We start from the raw sequence: 24859 nt of genomic DNA, 5'->3' as shown, positions 1-24859 counted from the left end.
CTCGGAAGTAGAAAGGAATCCGTTCCGGAAGTCTGTTTGACTTCCAAAATGTTTGGAAACCAAGGCGTGGCTTCCGATTGGCTGCAGGAAGCTCCTGCAGCCAATCGGAAGCAATGGAGGCTGCGGAGGACGTTTGGGTTCCAAAGAACGTTCGCAAACAGGAACACTCACTTCTGGGTTTGCAGCGTTTGGGAGCCAAAACATTCAACTCGCAAGGCGTTCAGGATCCAAGGTACAACTGTAATGCAAACTTTTGAAAAGGGGGGGGGGCACTCCGTTTGGCAGAATTTATACAATTCCCAGAATCTGAATAGCCTGTGTGCAGATTTTCTTTTTGTTTAAAGCATAAAATACATTGAGCATTGGTTATGGAGCACCTTGTTGCACTGAAAGAGCTGTATAAACGTCACAAAAATGAAAGTTAGATGCATTAAGTGTGAAAAAGTCATCCCAAATTTATTTTCATAACATCAACAGAAACGTTTCAGTAGATAAGTTTTCTTTTTTAAAAAAGCTACACAGTATTTCCTTAAAAGTCAATACATTCGCAACTCAGAAGAGACATTTGATGATTGGGATGAACCTTTGGCATGTTCAATGTAACAAGATCCATTTTACAGTGTAAACAGGGTTGTGTTCTTTACGAAGTCCAGCAGGAAAGGCACAACTTGGCAAAAAACTGATCCTAAGCAACAACAACAAAAACTGAGAGGAGAAACACACACAATATAGTTCAGGTGCAACAACATGGTGCAAGTAAAGTGTATTTTTTCATTATTATTATTATTATTATTACTGAATCCACATTGTTTCATGAGCCTTCCACATGAGCACAGCTGGACCCTTGAATTCGGGGGGTGGGGGAGAAGCCATATGTTTATTCCAAGTCATTTTGATACCGAATGCTAAGCTCTATTTTCCAATGTAGCTTCACATCCACAAAGAGAGATTATGTAGAAGCGAGGAGGGGAGGGGCTGTGGGGGGGAAAGCCCCCAAACAAACAAACAAACCTCACACACACCATGACATCATCAGACATTCTTACCAGCATATCATATTTTGGTTCAAATAGTGCACAGTAGCCTCTGCTTGGATCTCAAGTTTAATACAGTGGTTATTTGATAGAAAAATAGACACTCAGCACTACAAAAAGAACAACAACATAATAATATAATAATAATGAGGTAGATAACTTAGAATCCACAGGGCCATCCCAGTAACCTTCATACAAACACAAATGCCATCAGGGTTTTTTTTTGGGGGGGGGGTTGTTTTCCCCTCCCCCAAAAAATGCAAATACACAAAGTCAAAAAGGAAGCTGTCCGCCCCTGCAAGCAACCCTAGATTTGTCCTGTACAAACTCCAAATGCACCACAAGAACACAGGAAGTCCATACAGATAAAACTTCTGGGTGGTTTGCACCCTGAATTTCTGAATTGGAAGTGTCTTAGCAAATTAGAATACCCCTCACCCCCCCTACTTCATTTTAAATACAGAATCTTGATACAGGCATTTCCCAAGAAAATCAAATATACATGAACAGGCGAAAGGTTTCCTCATGCTACGTGAACTGCTTCCAAAACGCAGTCCCTTGAGATTCCCAGCAGAACATTCCGAACTCAGCCTCCCCAAAGGATCCAAATTCCCTTTCGACAGTATATACAAAGCTTTTACCCTCCTGCTCATTCAGTGAGTCTCTCCCAACTTCCTCCCTGCAATGTGGCATATTTGGGGGTGGCAGTGGGTGTGGAACAGCAATGCACTGCAAAATCAGGATTTTGGCACAGTTATCTTGATGGCGTGCATGCGTTCATGTAGTTTTTAAATAAGCAGCAATCACCAGTACACGGTATTTAAGGTTTATCGTGGATTAAACAGACAGTGCCAGTTTAAAAATGTATTTTCATATCCAACAACACATTCTTCTGAGTAAAGTGGGATCTGCATGTCCAGTAGGCATTATAGTAATATTACATTCAAAACCACATTTAAAAACAAACCACACACACACACAAAAGGTACTATCCTAAAAGGGTGGCATTCTTGGATATTTACCCGCATAATTATTTTCCACATATCAGTCGTGAATTCCAGGAGTGCCAAACTCCCTGTGTCCCTCTCTGAATGGCCAACTGATTTGACCCTGCTCTTCTTGAAGCCACAATTGATTTCTAAGCCGTAACAACGAAACAAAAAGAGGTATATATGTTCATCAGTTTTGGATTTTCACATTGTAAAACGGGCAACGTTTTACACATTAAAGTCATCCATGTAAGAACTACTTTGCAAGACCCGCATCTTTCCAAAAAAAGAAAAGAAAAAAAGAGGAGAGCCCTAAATAGACTCTCCTCCCCAAAAAACAAAACAAAACAAAACCAGCATGATTGTACTCTGGGCAACTCTTTACAAAGACAACCATAGACTCATTTGCACATTGATAGGAAAATAAGGATACTTGAGGTGTAATCTCTTAAAAATATAATATATATATGTTTCTATAGTGATTCCTTTAAAAAAATCCATTCTGCTTCCTCTCAAAGTTTTCTTGGCTTTCAATTGACAGCAATTTTGTTTTCCTCCATAAAGTGAGGGAATTGGCGTTTTGGCACAGTGTCTGTGGCGGTGCTGCTGGGCTTCTCGATCTCTGAACCAGTCGTAGACTGGGAACCATCCATCTTGGAGACTGTGGCGGAATTCATTGCTATGTTGATTGCCGGACCTCCCCCAATTGTGGTTGGAAGAGAAGGTATACCGCCACTCTGGATGACAGAGATCTCGTTGGCTTTCATGGCTAAGCCGTTGCTGAGGACTGCAGCATACTGGTTCCATGCTGAGGGATCGAGGCTGACCGAGGCAGGAACAACCTCCTTGGGAAACATCTCTGATACCTTCTTGGGATCATTTCCAAGCAGAGCTATGGGGTTGTCGATGGACAGTCTTCTTCCACGCCTGGGGGAGTTGTTCCACATGTGAGTTCCAACGTGAACCTTAACAGAGACAGGAAGGAGGGGAAAATATCAAAATGATGTTTCCACTTCTAACCGATCCATTGGCAAGAAGCAAATGGGAGCTATGGGTAAAGCATTTACACTGTGAAAGAGTTTCAAACCACAGCCACAGAACTGTGACTTGGGCAAAGTCCATCACTTGCTCAAGCTGCTTTCACGGGTGTGTTAATAGTGAAAAGTGCAATAACCCCAAGCACTTTGCCCTGTGCTCCCAGGAATGACGATGCTACACAGATGCAAGAGATTAAAGAGGCAAGCGATTAAAAGGGAAGGGGACAGATGGCAAGAGGAAGTTCCCTACCCCCACAAACATGGTACATTCTCAGTGCTGGGTTTTCCCGGCAAGAGCTAAAGCAGCAGGAACCTTCTGAACGTCAATGAAGTTAAGACTCTTGTGGGCTTTAGGAAGCTCTGCAAGAGGCATTTTACAACACAAAGACAAGCCCTTTTAATGTGGTCCTCTACGTCAAAGCCACGTTCAAGACATGGAGAGAAGAGGGGCTGCAGCCACTGGCTCTGCTCCGACTCAGTCAATGCATTTAAAAGGAGGATTGCAAAGGTATTCACACTAAGTCCACCTGAGCCGCCCTTCTCATCAAGATAAATCACAATGAAATTAAATCAATCTGATTACTTAAATTAATCACAAATTAATTAAAGCGCACCATTAAAATAACAACTGATAACTAATGCAGCAGGAACATCCACAATTGACTATAAATTGCCACACAACTGACTAGGTTGCCACAATTGCCGCATATGGGCTTGCTGATGGTGGGCCCAACTCCCCACCCCAACAGAGGGACTCATGTTGGACTATAATTAAAGTAGGGCAGAGGAACTTGTAGTTCTCTAGATGTTGCTGAGCTACAACTCCCCTCATGCCCAGCCAGCATGGCCAGTGGGTCAGGGATGATGAGAGTTTTAGCTCAAGAACATTTGGAAGGTCCCAGGAAGGAGGAGACAAGTGACACATTTGACCACAGTACCAGTTCCAGCTTCAGAAGTTTGCTGCTGTTCTGGCTTTCCCACAGCAACCACTAGCAGTCCCATTTTGGTTGGAGAAAGAAAAGCGAGGGATCAATACTTAATTTTTTCTGCGCCTGAATACAAATCAGTGCTTTCCCTCCTCGGCTCACCTTGAGGTTCCCTTTCGTGGTGAAAGCCCTTCCGCAGATGGTGCAGGCGAAGGGCTTTTCGCCCGTGTGAGTCCGCTCGTGAATCTGGAGGGCGCTTGCCGAAGAGAAGTTCTTGCCACACGTAGTGCAGATATGTTGCTTCGCAGTCCGGCGAGGGGGCGGCACCAGCAGAGGCCCAGAGGACGACAACACATGGGGACCAATAAAATGGGCCGTGGTAATGGAGCGATCGCTAGGAACTTCCATTTTTATAAGACCTGGCGGCGCTCTGACAAAAGCAGGGTGGATGCTGTTTCGACCTGCAGAATAATTTTAAAAGGGGGACAGAGAACGCATTGGTACCTTAAATGCGATGAGCCTGATTCAATGTTTCTAAAGGACCTAGTGACTTTTATTTAACACACACGCACGCAAAATCCAGCTGAGCAAATGCGAACAAATCACCATATGATCATATGCTTAGGTTGGAGACAGATGCACAAAAGCACAAGGTCATTTGTAAATAGGATAGCTGGTTGCCGTCGGTATATGCATTCTGCTGAGTGGCTTGTTTTACAAGAGCAGGACAAAAAATAATAATGTGTACCTGGAAATCTCTCTTTGGATAGAATTCTAGGGTCTGTCCACCAGCCAAACAGACTACCACTCATGCCATGGGACTCAGATTCAGGACAGACAAGAGAAAGGACTTATTCTCACAGCACGAAGTTAGGACTATGTAACTCTCTCCCGCAAGAGGCAGTGACAACCAGCAACTTGGATGACTTTAAAAGCAGGTTAGAAAAATTAATGCTGGATAAAGCTATCAGAGGCAACTAACCCTGGTGGTTATGTTTTGTCCCCACTCATGAGAGGGAGCCCGCAGTATCAGATGCTGGAAACTTCAGGAGGAAATAGAGCATTTGGGGTTCAAATCCCGCTTGCGAGCTTCCCCTGTGCATCCATCCAGTTGGACTAGATGGACTTCTCCCCTACCCTGCAGCTCCACAGGCACCCCAAAATCTGCTCTGGAGGATATGGGGACCTTCTAGAGCAGATCATGAGGAGCATGTGGGCTTCAGGGGTGCAGGAAAGGCAGGGCAAATCTGCTTGCCCAATGCCAAATGTCATCCTTTAAAATGGATGCCTGTCTCCAGACCTACGGGGGGGGGGGGAGAGACCCTCTGCTTTTGGGTGGGTAACAAAGGAGGCTTTAATGACAATTAAGTGTCATACAAATTTTGCTAAATTTGTATTCGCTAAGCACAGGTTTTGACGTCTTTTTCTAAGTTTGCAGTACTTTTCAATGATGTTTAAAAAAAGAATTGATGAAAAGAAGACGTATGTCGAAAGTTTGATGTTATAATAGCTTTGTTGTATTAGGCATTAACTCCCAACTCTTTTAGACCCACCCATAATGGAGATGGTTTTACAATGCTTCTGACAAGACATAGAAGAGGCAACTGCTAGAACAGATTGAAGAATCAATAGTCCAGTAGCCTATTCTCGCAGCGGCCAACCAGGTGCCCGTGGGAAATCTGCAAACAGGAAGTAAGCACTACAGCAACCTGCCCTACTGACATTCCCAGCAATGGAGATAGGAGATGGCCTTCCTCCATGAATTCATCTAATCATCTCTCTCTCTCTCTCTCTCTCTCTATATATATATATATAGTAAAGGTAAAGGGACCCCTGACCATTAGGTCCAGTCGTGACCGACTCTGGGGTTGCGGCGCTCATCTCGCTTTACTGGCCGAGGGAGCCGGCATACAGCTTCCGGGTCATGTGGCCAGCATGACTAAGCCGCTTCTGGCGAACCAGAGCAGCACACAGAAATGCCATTTACCTTCCCGCCAGAGCGGTACCTATTTATCTACTTGTACTTTGATGTGCTTTCGAACTGCTAGGTTGGCAGGAGCAGGGACCGAGCAACGGGAGCTCACCCCGTCATGGGGATTCGAACCGCCGACCTTCTGATCAGCAAGTCCTAGGCTCTGTGGTTTAACCCACAGCACCACCCACGTCCCATCCTCTTTTAAAGCCATCCAAATTGGTGGCCAGCACTACCTCTTGTGGAAGGGAAGTCAACTGTGCAAAGAAGTCATTGCTTTTGCCTGCCTTCAATCTTTCAGATTTTAGCATCGTCTGGGTGTCTAATGTGGTTCGGCTCTTTGATATTATTGCCTTTGCAGCAAGTTGTTTCCCGTCCCACACAGCACCAGTAACACAGGAAGATTAATTCCACATGGCTGCTTTATGGGGAACTTTCTGTGCTACTGCTGGCCCTGGTGGAGGGAGGGAGGGGCAACAACAGCGAAGGAAATCATTCCTAGGTTATCTGCATGGCACAAATGCCACCCACAGGCCAGCGACTTGGTGACAGCTGTTGCACTGTTAAGATATAACACAGGGATCATCCTTGATTGGGAGCATCTCATGTAAGAGAAGATTCAACAGCCAATAAAAGCAGCCACCAAGATCATCTGTATATATGACCTTGTGGCATGACAGGGATGATCTCAATTAGTGCTGTGCTGAAATTTTATCTTGCATTTCCTCCCAAATGAATGAGAAATTAATTTGAAGCTTTGTAAATGAACAACAACAGCAAATTCAACAGAAAATTATGAGACTATTTTAATTGAAAAGGTTACTCGTGCGAAGAGAAAGACACCTGAAGGTGTATGGTTGGATGTGAGCAGAGGTTGGATGACCATCTGTCACAGATGTTTTAGTTGAGATTCCTGCATTGCAGGGGGTTGGACTAGATGACCCTTGGGTCCCTTCCAACTCTACAATGCTACGATTCTATGAAATATGCACCTCCTGAGGGGGTAGGGCAGGCAACACAGAAGTTTCACATTACTTCTTAAGCCATTGCTTTAGCCATACAATCAAGCCATTTTAAGCAAAAAGAAACCAAACTTTTCCTTTCTCCCATCAATGAGAGTACTGTGGCTCTTCAATCAGACACCTTCATGTATCCCTAGCACTCTTTAAAGGGAGAAAAAGAAAATAAACCACCCAACTGCTCCTGTCTCAAGAAAACTAGTTTAGGTATCTTGGGTTGTGTCATTAGATGTGCATGTCTTTTTGATTACATTTAGGTTTGATGCTTTACAGACACTGGGAATTTGGGACAAACTGGGCAGACAGATGGTGAGGAAGCAGAAGCCTGGCAAAGAAACAGAGGCAGTGGTTACCTGACTTCTACTTTGCTCATCTGATGGCAAGAGGACATCAGATTGTTCTCAAGCCTCCCATCATGTTGCTTAGCTTTAGATCCAGAGAAAGACCAATACCAATTCCACAAAGAGAGCAGCTGTAGCATTTCTCCAACCTGGGAGTCTCCCAGGCTGGGTGCTCCCTTTCTGTAGCACATTGTTGGAGAACCTCTGGCACACCAGACATGGTCGAAATCCAACTCCCATCAGCCCCAGCCAATACAGCCAGTGGTCAGGGCTGATGGGAAATGTAGTCCATCAACATCTGGAATGCCACTGCTTCTCCATACCTGGTTCAAGAGACTTGCTAGCCAGGCACAGTCAGCAAGCTGTGAAGCCAAAACACACACCCATAGATGTAACAGTAACTGTAATGGGGACAAAAGAAAGGAAAGAAAGAAAGAAAGAAAGAAAGAAAGAAAGAAAGAAAGAAAGAAAGGATGACTCACCATATTCTCCATTTGGGAAGAGCAACCCAGGTTCCTCTTTGATAATCTTTCGACCAATACTGCCATAAGTTAGATCCAAAGCACTATCCCTTTCCACGGGACGGATTTCAGGACCCGTGGTGTGGGTTTCGGGACCCTCAGCCTTACTTCCCGCTGCACTGTCCTCTTGGATGTTAAAGTCTGGAGACTTGGATGTGGGGCTCTCTGCTTGACTGTTGGCTGGAGACAATGCTGGGAAAGAAGCTGAATCAGAGGCAACAGGACTGCGGCTGCCATTCTGATAGTCTGCATCACCCATTACTGAGGAAGAGTCATTGGTCATACCATCGCTCTCTCCTGAGCCATTATCGCTGCATTTCTGGCTGCTTTGGCGCTGCAAGGACAAGGTGGAGTTCACCATCTTCATTTGGCTTTCCAGGGCTGAAATGCTGGAGAAAACAGAACTCGTAGGCTCGCCTGGAGTACCACATGGGGCAAGTGGCTTGGAAGAGTGGCTTAGGCCATCCCGTGACTCCAGATCTTCTGTATCCATGGCTTCCACATTATCCTCCAGGCAACACGGGTCTCCGTTGTTCTCAGCTACAGTAGCCTCCACCTCAGTGTTGTCCCGCGTGTTTTCTGGGACTGGGCTATTGGGGATTTGTCCGCCCATGTGCATCCGGATGTGTTGCTGCAGCACCACGGCATTGGTAAACTTCTTCTGGCAGATGGGGCAGGAGTGCTGCATCTTCAAGGGGGTATTTGCGCGGTGCACTCCATAATGCGTCTTGAGGTTGCCTTTGGTAGAGAAGGCGCGGCCACAGATCTTGCACTTGAAGGGCCGCTCACCCGTGTGAGTGCGGTAATGCATCTTGAGGGAGCTCTGGCAGCTGAGGACTCGGTGGCAGATCAGGCACTCGTTGGGGTCCGACGCAGATTTGTCAATGTTCTCCACCAGCTGCTGAAGCTTTGTCGTTTCGGAGCCTTGCTCACCAGCTCTGCCCACATGAAACACACTTGCACTGCAGCCGGCCTGCGGGGAACTCCTGTTCTGCTCGACTCCCGACTCGTGACTCGCCGTACCCGATGAAGACCCACCTTCGCTTTCCGGAGAAGGCCTGGGCTGCATGTCACTCAGAAGCACACCGGCAAAAGAATCCTTGCTGCTTGCCAAGTTGGAAGCGTGTGGAGGTAAGCTGGCACCTACAGAGGAAGGCAGTGCAGTCAAGATGGGCTTGGTGTCTACAATAAGGTTGGATTCATCCAGCGGGACAGACATCCCATAGGGTATGCCGCTGCTGGTGGGCATGTTGTCCAGGTGTTCCGGTACAGGGTAAGGATTCATTTTGATTTGGGGATATTTGTCCTTATGCCTCTGGAAATGCACTTTAAGGTTGCCTTTGGTCGTAAAGCGATTGCCACAGATGTTGCACTTGTAGGGTCTTTCGCCCGTATGCGAACGGAGGTGGATCTGCAGGGCGCTGTCGTTGCCAAAGACTTTGCCACAGAACTTGCACTTGTGTTTGAAGAAGGAGGAAGGCTCTTCCAGGCTTGGTTTGTTTTCGGGCATGTTGAGGGTGGCCAGCTTCCCTTTCGCCTTCTTCGAGGGGTCGACCGCTGCTGGGGAAATGGCCGAAAGCGGGTTTTGGAAGATGACTGAGCTGGACGATTGAGGTAGCAAAGGGTTCGGGAAGCGGGAGATGGCGCCCGACAGGCCTCTGATTGCGTCGGGCTTCAAGGAGATGGCCGCTGGCGTGAGCCCGCCGGCCATAGAGACAGCGGCCGGCATGCCGGCACTCGAATGAGGTAGTTTGCCTTGCTTCAAGGATTCCAGGGATAGGCTTTGGTTCCCAGCTTTCTGTCCGATTAACGCCACGGCAGCTGACAGTTGTTGGGACATGTGGGCTCCCAAAGCTTTGAGCGGGTCGGCAGCAGCTATTGAAGGATGCAGGATGTGGGGGGCCATCATGGCAATCTGGATCCGGATCTGCTCCGTCAGCTGGATCTGTTGGAGCTGCTGCTGCTGTAGGCACACGAGCTGCTCAAGGATCATGGGGATGGCGTTGAGGCCAGCCATGGATGGAGACACAGTCTCCGAGGTACATTGGTTGACAGCCACTTTAGTGCCACGTATGGACTGCAAAGTCACGTTAGTGTTTGGTACTTTAGGTTTGGGCATATAGCTCAACTCATGAGCCGCGGGAGCGACAGGGGGCTCCGTTTTGAGATACATCCCTCCCTCCGGTTCAGCACCGACCTTCTCTCCTCTCTTCTCCGCAGAAGCAGAGTGACTCTTGGCAGGGCTCCCTTTGGCCGTCTGACCGTCCATCTGATTGCTGGGGAAACTCCCCGAGGAGCTGTCAGGGAAGTCTTCCAGGGGCACCGTGACCTCGCCGTCGTTCATGATTAGGACAGGTGGCGTCTTAGTGCAATTTTTCTTATGCTCGAGGAATTCGGAAAGCTCAAAGAACTCTGCACAGCATTTCTCGCAGATGTTGGTCTCCTCCGTCCGGCACCTTTTGGAACTCATTTCGCCCCCTCTGTCACCTGGGACGTCTTGTGGACTCCCTAGAAAGAGACATCAGAAAGAAAAAGAGAGAGAGAGAAGGGGTCTCAGAGCAAGGTTCTTTTACAGGAACAAAAGCACAATCAGATGTCTCTGCTGGGAAAAGGAGGCTAGTAGACCAAGACATTTGCACATTGGAAATGCAAGGTGCAATCAAGGAGGATTTTCAATCCCTTTTACCCAAATCCAGTTCCCATTGCTGCCATGTGTCAAAGCAATATGGGTGCTAAGCTCCCTACCACCCCAGTTTAAAGTATTTCTTATTAGCTATTCAATGACAGAGTACATTATCCATGCAAATTGCCTTCCAATACCAGATTCCAATGTCTACAGGTAGGCTAAAGAAGTCCAGGTGTGCAATACAGGGTCAGCTCAAAGTAAGAGGCAACTCAAAGTGCGCTGACAGCAACACACACATACCCCATCAGTGGAGGCTGGTTCGTTCAGGTGAATGGGGCGCTGCCCCCATCAATCGCAGTCTGCTCTCACTTGCCTGCCTTCTTATTTACAACCTGTCAGCCTCCTCCCCACTCTGCTGTGATAGCTCAGTCAGCAGAGCATGAGACTTTTGATCTCGGGGTCGTGTGTTTGAGCCCCACATTGGGCAAAAGATTCCTGCATTTAGAAGACATCTGAAGGCAGCCCTGTTTAGGGAAGCTTTTAATGTTTAACAGACTATTGTATTTTAATATTTTGTTGGAAGCCACCCAGAGTAACTGGGGAAACCCAGCCAGATGGGTGGGGTATAAATAAATTATTATTATTATTAATAATAATAATAATAATAATGACTCTCAGTGTCCCTTCAAACTCTATGATTCTAGGTGGGTGGGGGCGAAACCAGAATTAGTTGGCTCCACCAGTCATTGGCTCTACCCACTGCTCACCTTGGTGCCTTACACCTGATTGGTCCCATCAGCCACCATCACTGAGCTCCCCCCTCCCCAAATCCACCTGTGGCAGTGTGGCTTTATTTAACTCATGCCTCGCAGGCTTCCTATCTCTGTATGGGGTTGGACCCTATTTGGGTTACAGCCTGATCCTGTAAAGATTTGATTTCTGCAAAAGCTCTCTGAACAGGAATGACGTACATCAGGAGAGCACACTTATCCATGAAGGAGTCAAATGCACCCACAAACACAGCCAAGTTGGACATTCACATATACCTGCAAGTGCAAGGATGAGATGCCTCATCTCTGTGCCACCTTATATACAGAAAGGAAGACCATACAAACTCTTTTTTTCCCCTTTAAGTAATAGCCAACATTATGGAATTATACTGCAAATTCCCTCAAGTTAGTTTTTCTTATAGATGCTCCCCCATGTGGAGATCCCGGGTGTTTACACCATCAACAGAAAGGAGATTTTGTAAACTCCCTGAAATTACAAAAAAAAATGTCACTCCATTATGGAGGGGAAAGACTGGAGGAGGGCAGATGTTTATCTCAGATGTTTATTGCAAGGTTGCACCTCAAGGGCTCAGGTTCGGGTCTTTCTCAAGAAACACATGCAGAGTCAAAGCAGAAACTGCTGCTGTGGACACAGAATTTCTTCTTCAGTACTGTACAACATTCAATTAAAACGCAGAGAATGGCTGAAAAGGGCTTTTGCAATGGATTTACTACATTAAAAGTTAAAATCATTAGGTCATTGTGCATCAAGCTAATCTGAAACTTTGTACAGCATCGGAATATGACAAGACAACTGGAGTTTTTTTGGAAGTACAGAGTCTGATTTTTTTTTTTTTAATGCCCACCAGTATGAGGGGAGGAGAACAATTCCTTCCCTTCGCCCCACCCTAGTGAGCTGAAAGGAATCAGCACTTTTCATCCTGTTTAAGATGTATTATGTACTCACTCTCGCTAGGGGTAGAGAGAAATTAGATTCAATCTGCATTTGAAGGGAAGCAGTTTGCACTATCCACTTTGCACTTTCCAAAGCAATCCAAGAGCCAAAACAGAGCTATCACCTTTGAAGTTCATTCTTCTCTGAATTTTGCAATGCAGCTCCCAGGCCTAGTAATATGCACAAAAATGCATCCCCCCCCCCAAAGCCCCACACCCGCAAAGATAGCAACTCTGTTCTTTCCGTGCAGTTATAATGGCATATGCATGCAGACCTAACAGCACCTGCACATTATTCCCCTGGCAAGAGACATTTATCCATTCCCACTCACTCCATTTCTATCCTGCCCCTGGACAGTGCCGGATGGTGTCCTCCCCTCCAGAATGTGTCACTACAACCACTTTGTAAAGTAAGGTTGGGAAGAGAGAATGACTGTCTAAGGCAGGTGTCAGCAAACTTTTTCAGCAAGGGGCTGGTTCACTGTCCCTCAGACCTCCTGGGGGCCCGGACTATATATATTTTTTTGGGGGGGGGGGATGAATGAATTCCTATGCCCCACAAATAACCCAAAGATGCATTTTAAATAAAAGCACACATTCTACTCATGTAAAAATACCAGGCAGACCCCACAAATGCAAAGGACACTTTCTACTCATGTAAAAACAGCTGATTCCCAGACCGTTCGTGGGCCAGATTTAGAAGGCAATTGGGCCGGATTCGGCCCCCCGGGCCTTAGCTTGCCTACTCATGGTCTAAGGTCACTCCATGACACTCATGGCAGAGTAGGGATTTGGACTCGGGTCTCCTCAGTCCTAGTCCAAGTTTCTAACCACTACAGTGGTACCTCGGGTTACATACGCTTCAGGTTACAGACTCTGCTAACCCAGAAATATTACCTCGGGTTAAGAACTTTGCTTCAGGATGAGAACAGAAATCATGCAGCCGCGGCGGCACAGTGGCAGCAGGAGGCCCCATTGGCTAAAGTGGTCTTCAGGTTAAGAACACTTTCAGGTTAAGAACAGACTTCCAGAACGAATTAAGTTCTTAACCCGAGGTACCACTGTACATCACACTGGCTTCAACCTCCCTGTCCAGATCACAGTTGACTTCATTCTTACCTTAGCTGTGTGACCACCCATTCACCCACCTCTCCCTTAAAAGCAAATTCCTATGAGCTGAAGGCCCTCTCTTATACCCTGTTCCTCTAATGACGTCACAAATTTCTTCACTAGCTTTCCCAAATGCTTACTCTTCACTCAATAATGAAATATATTCGTTGGGTTTTCTGCTGGGGTCCCAGTCAACATCTAGGCAAGGGTGACACAAAGCAGAACTCTCAGAAAGCAGAATCTTTCCTAAATAGTAGCCAGAAGCCAGCCAAGCAAAGTCTACATCAGCTTGCTTTGCAAATATTAATTAGGTTTTGAAATATCCCACAATAGTAGTCAACAGAACAGATTTATGACGAACAGCAAGCAAAAACCAGAGGTGGGGTTTTTGTTTGTTTGTTTAAAATGGAGGTGCTATTTTAAGCACTGAAGGCAAAAACAAGTTAAAGGTGGGTTCACCGTCACAAACATGTTGCCCAAAAAGCACATTCACTGTCTTCAAAATTATGTGCAGGAATGGAATCATTTATATCAATACGGTATTTTATGGAAAATGTTCAACAGGAAGTTCATGCATTAACAAACAAATACACACACAAAAATGGGTTCCCACACAGTGGTGGAAAAAGCAGTTTTTGAAAAACATTTCTTTGAACTACCACCACTAAACACCCACAGAGGAATATGATCTGGGACCAGAGCCTGGTCTGAAGATCTTCCTTCAGTAATAAATGTCTTACTACAGAGCTCATGCTTGAGAAAATAGCAGAAGATGATGCCTTGCAAACATTTGGTTGGTTTTTTAAAAGGAAATTTTCACCACAAGTGTAGATATCCAGGGATGGAGAGCTTCTGGCCAGTGTGGACCAACTGGAACCCACCGTGCTTTGGAGCTTGGCCCACTAGGTTATAATAGGCAAAGTATGTCCACTTTCACCAAATCCAATGTTATTGCCCTGTCCATCCGACTTTTTGAATCACAGCTTATGCTGGACTGGTTTTAATCAGGGTGGATTTGATTTAAATCACTAGTCAGTAAGACTTGATTTAAATCTTTATTTTATTTTTACAGAAAGACTCATTCTTGCTGGTATAATTTTAATATTTACAACCAGATGAAGGTTTCATTTTTGGAGTACAGTGGTACCTCGGTTTCCGAACTTAATCTGTTCTGGAAGTCCGTTCTTAATCCGAAACCGTTCTTAAACCGAAGCACACTTTCCCTACTGAGGCCTCCCGCCGCCGGTGCCCTTCCACCGTTTGGATTCCGTTCTTAGACTGAGGTAAAGTTTGCAAACCGGGACACTACTTCTGGTTTTCCAGAGTTTGTAAACCAAATCGCTCGTAAACAGGACTGTTCTTAAACCGAGGTCCCGCTGTAATACAATTTTCAGAGTAGTTTTTACAGTTATATCAAAAATTACTGACTTAGTTATACTATTAGAAATACATAGACAAATAATTATGAAATTATTGTGAGGTTTAATAAGTTAACTGTTTATATTTGGACAACTTTTCCGCTGTACTTTATTGGAAGGAGAAAAATAATCATTTCCTTAATAACAATTTAAACAATTTGTTTAACTAAAACAATAACATTATAGTATATGTATCTATGTTTGTTAACTGGTTAATTTTTTTAAAAAAACACAAACAAACCAGGAGACTGAGATTTAGCACACCTGAAAAACTTAAAACAAATCCTTATTTCCTGATGAATAGCCTTTGGACTACAATGTAACATAAATAGAATACTGTCTTTAGATAGATTTTTTCTCCAAAAGCATTTTATTTTAAAAATCCAATTTAAATTTAAAAAATCTGATTTTTATTTATTTATTTTTAAAAACCATTGATTTTTATCCACCCTGGTTTTAATTTTTAGAAATCCAGTTCAATGGACAAAAGCTGATGAGAAGATCTGGCTTGCACATTCCCCCATGCAAATTCGATGCCACTTTCAGAGTTACTTTTCAATTCTCAGACCTGCTCCTGAAACATAAGCGATCATAAGACCTGGAAGCCTGTCAAGGCATATCTTCCAGCCAGCATCCTATTTTCTATGGTGGCAAAACAGACACATTTTGGAAGCCCAGAAGAAGTTCATAGCCATAGCACTCTCCCACTGTTCCTGGGACCTCCAGTGCCACTCCCCCACTGACCTATGACCCTTCTCCCCTTCACCTTTGCAACTGTTCAGCAAAACTGTTGGCTTGAGACAGGTCTTACTTCTCTGCAAAGAAAGGGTATCTTAGAGCAGCTGGAGACCACAAGTCCACAGATCACAATAGCCGACCACCCATTCTTGGTGGCCAAAAAACCCAAGCCACTAACCACTACCTGTACTTTGGAAGTTGTGCAGTTTGGCTGATTTGTCACCAGATTGAAGAGCAGGTGCTTAAACACGGCTACTCTAACAGTGCAACATTCTTTATAGAAATGTGAATACAGTGGTACGTCGGGTTACATACACTTCAGGCTACAGACTCCGCTAACCCAGAAATATTACCTCGGGTTAAGAACTTTGCTTCAGGATGAGAACAGAAATCGTGCTCCAGCGGCACAGCGGCAGCAGGAGGCCCCATAAGCTAAAGTGGTGCTTCAGGTTAAGAACAGTTTCAGGTTAAGTACGGACCTCTGGAACGAATTAAGTACTTAACCCGAGGTACCACTGTATACAGTTCAGGTATCCTGTGTATGTGAACGAAAAAGAAAAGGAGCACATGCTAGGCCCATCCCCACCTCCAATTTGGGAGTTTATAGCTAAACACACATACAGTGGCACCTCGGGTTAAGTACTTAATTCGTTCCGGAGGTCTGTTCTTAACCTTAAACTGTTCTTAACCTGAAGCACCACTTTAGCTAATGGGGCCTCCTGCTGCCACCGTGCCGCCGGAGCGTGATTTCTGTTCTCATCCTGAAGCAAAGTTCTTAACCTGAAGCACTATTTCTGGGTTAGCCGAGTCTGTAACCTGAAGCGTATGTAACCTGAAGCGTATGTAACCCGAGGTACCACTGTATATATCTATGCCTCAAACTAAGACTTCTTAATCCCATATCCAGTGCTGGCAGAATATCAGGTTCTGTTTTCCTCTCTCCAAAAGAAGACCTGGAATGCAGTACTCCCAGCAGGGAAATTTATGAAACAACTCTGTACAGTGGTACCTCGGTTTATGAACTTAATCCGTTCTGGAAGACGGTTCTTAAAGCGAAACCGTTCTTAAACTGAGGCGCGCTTTCCCAAATGAGGCCTCCCACCACCGGTGCCCTTTCACATTTCGGATTTCATTCTTAGACAGAGGTAAAGTTCACTAACTGGAACACTACTTCCAATTTTGCGGAGTTCGTAAACCAAACCATTCATAAACAGGGCTGTGCTTAAACAGAGGTACCACAGTACTTGTATTAAGGCACTGCTATGTTAGGTCCGTATAGTTAAAGCTATGGTTTTCCCAATAGTGATGTATGGAAGTGAGAGCTGGACCATAAAGAAGGCTGGTCGCCAAAGAATTGATGCTTTTGAATTATGGTGCTGGAGGAGACTCTTGAGAGTCCCATGGACTGCAAGAAGATCAAACCTATCCATTCCGAAGGAAATCAGCCCTGAGTGCTCACTGGAAGGACAGATCGTCAAGCTGAGACTCCAATACTTTGGCCACCTCATGAGAAGAGAAGACTCCCTGGAAAAGACCCTGATGTTGGGAAAGATGGAGGGCACAAGGAGAAGGGGACTACAGAGGACAAGATGGCTGGACAGTGTTCTCGAAGCTATGAACATGAGTTTGACCAAACTGCAGGAGGCAGTGGAAGACAGAAGTGCCTGGCGTGCTGTGGTCCATGGGGTCACAAAGAGTCGGACACGACTAAACAACAACAATGTTGGCGGAACAGCCTCTAGTGCATGTTCAGCCAGGGAGGAAGAAAAACACAAGTACAGTGGTACCTTGGTTTACGTTACCTTCAGGTAATGTAATTTTGAGTTACGAATGCAGAAAACCAGAAGTGTATACGCACAGAAGCGCTCTATCACACCGCGCACGTGCACAGAAGTGGCACCTCCAGATATGGGGTAAGTACGGACCCCTGGGACGAATTAAGTTCATATCCAGAGGGTCCACTGTCCAAAATACAAAAACGGTGACCCGGAAAACTCTGCTAACGACAATCGATCAGGGGCCAGCCAAGGAGAAAACAGCAGGCATGCTAGCATTGACCCTGGAAACAATTCCAGCGAGAACCAATGGCCACATGCCACCCACAAATGGAGGAAGCCAGCAAACTCAGTGATGATGGAGACATGCCTTAAGCATGACCCTCACACAACCCACGAAAGATGCCACATTGTGTCTGCTCCAATGCCACAGCTGTAAAGTTGCACCTTCAACTGGGGTCAGGAGGGCTAGGATCCGGTCTAAGTGTGTTCATGCCTTGTGTCACCAAAGTCCCACCCAATTACTCTAACTCATTTTAGCTGTTCTGCTGGTGTTATCCATCACAATAGTGGTAACACGTGGCATTCTGCTGGCATGGTGGGGCTTTCACAAAATCCGAAAGCCCTACATCTGCCAAACCTCCAGAACAGGATTGCACGTTTAGATTATTCAGAGTACAATGGATGGAAAGTAACTTCTAACGTGTTGATGTGAACATGTTAAAATAAGACCTGATGCAGTAATTCAGGCCTCACGTCTCACGCCCAAGTCTGTGTAGTTGATAATCTCATTTAAAATCTACTGCAATTATCAAATTAGTGGTGAAGATTTATCATGCTTCAAAGTAGCAGATTAGATTTAAAACACACACTAATACACCTTGCCTTTAAAAGTTGCCCACTGAGTTATAAACAGCAATTCCCAAAAATGTCACCTTATTGTAAGACAGATATAGCACTTATTTTTGGCTGGGTCATGCTTGATTGGGAGTCATTTATTTCAGTAGGAAATATTTCCTTTTCAAAATACTTCAGTTTGGTTGACTGTGTCCTTTCTAAATCATTGTACACACACACTTAAGACTGCTTCCCTTTCTCTCTCCCTCTCCATATAGTCAATTACTCAGTGCTTATTAGAAATGGCAGTGAATAGGGTCTGCAACCTCAAAAATACTCCATTTCATTTCCCCCTCACTGTTCATTCCCCCCTCCACATAAAGTCAGCGGTCCATGGCCAATGCATGCAGATTCTTTACTGGACTCTTTTGAGAATCCTCCCGTTCCAAAATTCTTTTCTAAAAGGTTTTGTTGATCTTGGTTCGGCTAATGTTGAAGTCTATTAAAGTTTACACTTATCCTGCTCATTCAGATCATTGCCAGTACCACTGGCAACCGTTCTGAATAATTTCTTTAGTTGGACATTTCAGCTTGTGTTCCATTAATACAAAAGGGATCTGAGGATTTTGGGGGGAGAGGGGTGGACTGCTGTAAAACATTCCCAATATTCCAAGCATGACTGAAGACAACCACACAGATATTATTAGAGTTAGGTCAATACTACTCAGTTACGCAGGTGGTCCTACGGAGAACCTTTTTGTGTTCGAACTGTAACAACAGCAACAAATTAAATGCAGTTTTGTTCTGAAAACACAAAAGAGTTGTCAGGTGCGATTCCAAATATGTTTACTTATAAAGAAAAAACAAATGTTTCAATGGTACATACTCTCTATTACACAGCCTTGAAATAGGATTCTATATTGTCCACTGTCCAGGGGTGATTTACCTTTATCTATTTTTAATTTCACATTACCATGTGAAGTAACTTTAAAGGGGATTTTTTTTTTTTTTAAAGGCTACTGATTGCTGACAAGCTTCTTTTAAGAAGTGTCCTTAGTTACCTGCTGGGCTTAAAATGAAAGCCTTAACTGGACATCTGTTCCAATGCTATTAACATGGAGATTAAAAAGTAGGCCAGAGAAAGGCATTTATTATAGTGAAGATAGCTTTGTTCTGCAGAAATGGGTTAATTTTTGTGTTGGCTCATATTAAATACACCTGTATGCTTTCATAGTCAGAGTGAACTGTTTTTAAAACAACAAAAGACAGAACAAAAGCGGTGGCATTTCACAAAAAGAGAATCGCAACTGCTGTGTTATCTATGCACAAACCAGAAATACTTTGCCCATCCCAGTATTATTGGCCAATCCTGCATTTTTGCCCGAAGCATTTGCTAAATAGCACTACATCTGCCTATGCAAAATATTGCAAAAGCCATAAAGAGGTTATTTTTATTTTACAATCTAACCCAGGTTTGCATTTAAAGATCAATGAGAAATGAACAGCTACTGAATTTCTGCCCCCTCCACCACTACCAATGATGCCCCCTCACAGTATTGAAGGGGCACAGAGACACCCCCACCTCCCATATATCGCAGCTCAGTGCCCAGAAGAGAAAGGGAAGGGGGCAAGAACAAAATCTTACTTCTACCTTAGCCAAGGACCACTTCTTCTTCCGCACTCAATTACTTCCACCAGCAAGACCCCTCAACTATAAACAAGGCAGCTCCAAACCACACTTAACACTAGCGCAGTGTTTAAGGCGAAGCTAAACAGCCGAAAGCCCCGCTGCCAGGGTCAATTGCATGAGAGTCCTAATTGTAAGCTTGACATCAACTTACCACCCACAGCAGGCAGGAGGAGGCAAAGGTTAGAGCAGCAGCTCTGTCAAAACGTCACAAGCTGCAGAGTTTCACAGAAAAGGCCTGATTACTACAACCAATATAGTGTTCCACTGGCATTTTTTTTCCGGGGGGGGGGGAATATGAGGAAGAAAACGAAGAACAAGGCATCATGCACAGCACCCCATGATTTGCGCCTCCAGCGACCCTGCCAATCAGGTATTCTCCTATTGCTTCCTTTAAAAATGATTTCATTTCTCCAAAGGCAAGGAACACAGAGGGGAAATGAAATCTTAGTTGGGACTCTCTCAGTTTATCACGTTGAAAATAAACTCAAGATGCTCCTATAAACACTACATCTATCATCAACGCAAGTTTAAAGAGAGCTCATTTTATCAGAAGGTATTTATTTTGCTTAATCCTTTCCATTTATGCAAGTTGGTCCTTTTTAAAAAGCAAAACTTTTTTCTTGTTGAATTTCTTGATATTCAATTCACATGTCTAAAGAGTTATGGCTGCCATAGCAAAGAACTGCCATGTTTTACCACACTAGTGAGCAGTAATTACTTCTTCTTTTTTTAGTGAAACTGTGCACAAGTTGCAGGTCTGGAATTTTCCTAAGTGTTAGAAAAAGTTCTACATTCTACACAGCATTAAAAAGAAAAGAATTTGGCCTTGTGGCTGTTATCAAACACAATGGGCAGCTAAAATGCAAGGGGGAAATGCTAATTTTCAGTATGCAATTATTGTTCTCAAGTGACCCACCTGCTATTTTTTTGACCTGCTAATTGATCACTAGGTTAGCATCAACATTCCCAACCCCACCCCACACAACTGCAAACACACATACACACACACTTCACTGAGATGGTTCTCAGATTGCTTCACAATTTTTGTGTTTATTTCCCCCGAAGCCCAAAGATAGAAGTGTTGTGCTTAATTGTGCCTCCTTGCTATGCATATGAAGGAAACCTTGCAGGAATTTTCTGATCAAATTTTACTCTTTCCATATTTAAAAGTGCACAATATGGGCATATTCAAGTTCTTGCTGTGATTTTAAATGCGCAATCCATGCACGGAACTGAGAGAAACTGTTTTTAAGACACCCACCAACACTTTCTGCTACTCTCTCTTTTCTATTATTAAATGAACTTCCAGGACAATAAAGTTCTACCTTACAATATGAAAGGAAAGTGAATATCTCCATCACATTTCTCCTTCATTTGAGAAAGCTCCTACATCCTCCACGCTGTTTTGTAGAGAGTGCAAGTTTAAATGTGAGGACGCACAGATCCAAACCCCTACTCAGGTACATAGCTTAGTGGGAGGGTCTTGGGCAAACCATGCTTATCCTACCTCACAGGGCTGTTCTGCAGCTAAATACAGGAGGGCCGGCTAATCTTGGTACCAAGCAACAATATTCCTTCTTGGGTTTCATTTCCCTCTCCCCTCATTCCTAACACCCAACCCCTCTCCCTCCGCAATTAACAATGCATTTAGAGAATACAAAAAGCTACCTTCTACTTGTCACATCACTAGCTCAGTGTTGTCCACAGACTGGAAGCAACTGTTCAAAGTTTCAGGCAGGGTTCTTGACTTTCATCCCTATGTGCATGCAAGGCAGGCGCTCTTCTATACCGGACATTTGTTGCAAAACCTTTGTGGTTTCTTTCCAGGAAAGTGGCGCTTGTTGGGTTTTTTTGGACAACAGAAGACAAAAAAAGCATTCCCTGGCACTTTAAAGGACCACAGCCTGTTTCACCAATGCAAAAGCATCCAATGAACTCAGTAGCTTCGCTATCAAAGTCCGCATTCTTTTAAAGTAGCTGAGATTCCTGCATTGCAGGGGGTTGGACTAGATGACCCTGGGGTGTCCCCTTCCAATTCTATTATCACACTTGCAGCAAAAAAGGCCAAGAAATAGCTACTCTTCTGAAACAAAAGAAATGAATAAGTGACTTAGCACAGAGCGGCTTCCACACAGCTCTTGATAGTTTGCTTTATGGGACGGGGAAAAAAAAGAGGACAAATCTCTCAATCCAGGCACCAAGCAGACCAAGGCCTGCCTCACTTCGCCCCAAGGGCACAACGGACACATTCTCAGTTCCAGGGAGGGCATCCCGAAACCGCTTTAGGAGGCAGGTCGCTCGTGCAGATTTAACTTAGCCTCTAAGAACCATCAATAGCAGCAAAAGGGAAATAATATAGGGTTATTGTGACCAGCTAAGTTTTACCCACTGATAGGACCGAAAAGTTAGCCATGTGTGCATCTCATTTCAGCGGGTCGAGCGCCCAACTAAAAACCGAAAGAACCTATAAAGAGAAAATGCGTTTTTTCCAATACCGGCGGCGCATCTCCGGCAGAGCCCCCTGGGTGGCGCTAGAGAGCAACTCTCCCACGCAACCTCCCGCGCGCCCTCGCCAGAAGTTACCTTCAAACAATTCCGCGCGAGTTAAAGAGTGTTTTTACTACGGATAACGCACTCGCGCGCTAGTGACACGCGGGGCTTCTCCTTATCCTCCTCCGCCCTGCCATTATCCCCCCCCCCCCAGTTACAGAGCTCTGCAGTATCGGGATCCAGTAATGCTGAAGGCTTCGTTGGTGCAAAGTTAAGTATTACTTGATCGACGTTTTGCACTTAAAAAAAAAAGTATTATTTGCAACCCAGGTGCCTGCAGCGGGATAGGGGCTCCTCCAAGTCATAATTCCCCGATAACCCTCTTGTTTCTTCTTCCCCGCCCCGCCTTCCCGGAGCGCGCCACTCCGAGGGCGTCATTAACCCTTTTGTTTCAAGGGAGCCCCCCGGAGGTGATTCCCCAGCTGCGGGCAGAGATTTACACTGAAGAAACATCACCTCCAGTGGCCGCCCCGCCTCGCCCCGCTCCATCCTAAGCACATGCACAAAGGAAAAACAGTCATGCATTAAACATAGGATTTATTGCCTTCTGGCCAGCTTGCCGTTTTCTTAAATCACCATTAACCGGACTCAACAATCGCACATTTGGGCTCGAAAGAAAAGAGGCGGAAGGACCGCGGGAGAAAAGCCCCACACCTCCTGCGGGTCGCGAATAGGACCGTCCCCTCCCCCCGCGCCCCGCAAATATACATTGTTATCAGCTATTTCCATCCATGGGGGGGGGGGGGAGTTTTCCCGGGGGGGGGGTTATTTTGAACGTGTTCCCCCTCACCTTTCCAAAAAAAATATGCACTGTCAAGATTGCATCCAATGTTTCCATTCGCCCCTGAACAACAACTTTAAAACAAATCTGCAAGTTATGGAACTGGATTTCATCTAAGTCACTGTGAAAACTAATTTTATTCCCTAAAGGCTGGATTGCTCCCCCACTTGAATTGCAAAGGTTCTGGTTTGCATCGATAAACCAATCTTAAAATACCCCCTTTCAATGTTTTATTGCACTCATCCTCCGATTCGTGTTCTTTTATTTAATAAAAGGGAGTCGAAATCAAGTTTTCCCGGACGCGTAAAGCCAGCCACGTCCGCCTTGCTACCAACGAGGCTCCCCAAGCTCCCATCCCGGTCTCAACTCCTCGCACCACCCAGGAATTTAAAGCTCTCCGCTTCGCCTTCGAGCGAGTTCTGCCAACATCCCCTTTGCTCCGCGCTGAACATCCACACGCAGCCCCTCCCTTGATCAAGGAGATCCGGAGAGGTAAAAGCCAGCAAATTTCTTTTTTTCTATAAAAGGGGAAAAAAGTCACGAAGCACCGGCGATAGAAGAGAAGGAAAAGGGGAAGAAGAAGTAGTAGAAATGAGAGAGGAGGCGCCCACGAGTTCTGGAAGATTGTTAAAAAGATCTCTCCCTTTTTGCTCACCCCCCACCCCCAACACACCATATTAGCTCACCGGAGTTATTTTAGGAAGTCGGAAATCAAAGATGGCTGGAGGTCAGGCTACAAAAGGTCCCGAGTGATTGCGATCTCTCGCTCGCTCTCCTCCCTCCGACCCCAACACCAAGATCGTCCCGAAGTTTTTGGTGCACAGGAGAGGAGAGAGGAAGAGACCCATCCAAATAAGGAAAGAGATGGAAGGGTGGGGGGAAATATTCAAACCCCCCCCCCCGCCAGCCAGCCTTGCATTACAAAAGGTGTTGCTCTCGCCTATGCCCCATCCCTCCCAGAAATATTTCCTGGAGGGGGGGGGAGGAGGAGGAAAAATGAGTTACCTTCCAGCAACATCCATTGGGATTTAAGGACGAGATTGTCCCACACAATGGAGTGGGGTGGGGTGTTGATGCTAAAGGGATCTTAGAACCACCATAGAAACTTTCCTCCCCCCTGGTGCGGGGTGGTGGTGAAGTCCCACACACTACAAAAGCCTGAGGAGTTGTCTTTTTAAATAAAAATATATGTATTGAGAGTTCATCCTCCCCAAAGCTAAAGTGATCAGAAGCCAGGTTCAACACTGATTTTGGGGGCGGGGGGGCGGGGGAGGGAGAGAGAGAACGGGTCCCAACCTAGAATATTAAAATTAATAATAACAATAACAGGAGCACGCACATTATCCGATCCGTTCCTGTCGTCGTTAGAAATAAAGGTGGGATAAAAGTGGTCGAGATTCCGAAAGGAGGACGCAAGGATCGCGAACCAGCAACCCCAGCGCGCAACGTTGGGAGAAAGACCCCCTGGCACAAAAGCGACCTCTCTTTCTCTCTTCCCACCCCCCGTCCCCTCCCCCGCAGATCCGATTCCCTCGTCGATTTCTTTTGCCCATCAATTAAAGTTAGCGACTGACCCGCGAGCTCCGGCGGTGTCGCCCTTACCATTTGCTGCGCGCGGGGCTTGCTGCTCGTCCGAATGGATGTGCTGGGGCTTCGCCTGCTTGCGCCTCGACATGGTGCACACGCATCGGGAGCAAAATAGTAGCAATTATTTTCTTCTTCTTCTTCTTCTTCACAACAAATTCCTAGAGTTGGGAAATTACTCCCCTGG

The 24859-nt window shown here is 45.3% G+C and overlaps 1 protein-coding gene across 5 annotated transcripts; it reads right to left on the bottom strand.

Moving 5' to 3' along the window:
* Nucleotides 1-435: 435 nt before the first annotated feature.
* Nucleotides 436-24859, bottom strand: SALL4 (spalt like transcription factor 4). 5 transcript variants are annotated; one of them, XM_081011060.1, is made up of 4 exons: nucleotides 24691-24859; nucleotides 7801-10347; nucleotides 4149-4447; nucleotides 436-2988 (listed from the first exon to the last, which is right to left on the bottom strand). In XM_081011060.1, the coding sequence occupies exons 1-4, from the start codon at nucleotides 24761-24763 to the stop codon at nucleotides 2554-2556; spliced, it is 3354 nt and encodes a 1117-aa protein (XP_080867186.1). In that variant the 5' UTR covers nucleotides 24764-24859; the 3' UTR covers nucleotides 436-2553. The 5 variants fall into 5 exon arrangements, with proteins under 5 accessions (XP_080867186.1, XP_080867189.1, XP_080867187.1 ...); XM_081011063.1 differs by lacking the exon at nucleotides 24691-24859 and adding an exon at nucleotides 24428-24486; XM_081011061.1 differs by lacking the exon at nucleotides 24691-24859 and adding an exon at nucleotides 24094-24131.

The sequence above is a fragment of the Podarcis pityusensis genome, assembly GCF_964106645.2.
Source record: "Podarcis pityusensis genome assembly, chromosome: 6".
NCBI classification, from domain to species: domain Eukaryota; kingdom Metazoa; phylum Chordata; class Lepidosauria; order Squamata; family Lacertidae; genus Podarcis; species Podarcis pityusensis.
Note: the sequence above shows the minus strand (reverse complement) of the source record. Positions and strands in the feature narration are given on the sequence as shown.

Bases quoted from the DNA above. Each gene is read 5' to 3' on its own strand.
- SALL4 (XM_081011060.1), bottom strand. From the start codon at position 24,763: ATGTCGAGGCGCAAGCAGGCGAAGCCCCAGCACATCCATTCGGACGAG. The intron at 10,348-24,690 runs GTAAGGGCGACA...GTCTCTTTCTAG, and splicing joins AGCCCCGCGCGCAGCAAATG to GGAGTCCACAAGACGTCCCA. The intron at 4,448-7,800 runs GTGAGTCATCCT...ATTATTCTGCAG, and splicing joins CTTCCCAAATGGAGAATATG to GTCGAAACAGCATCCACCCT.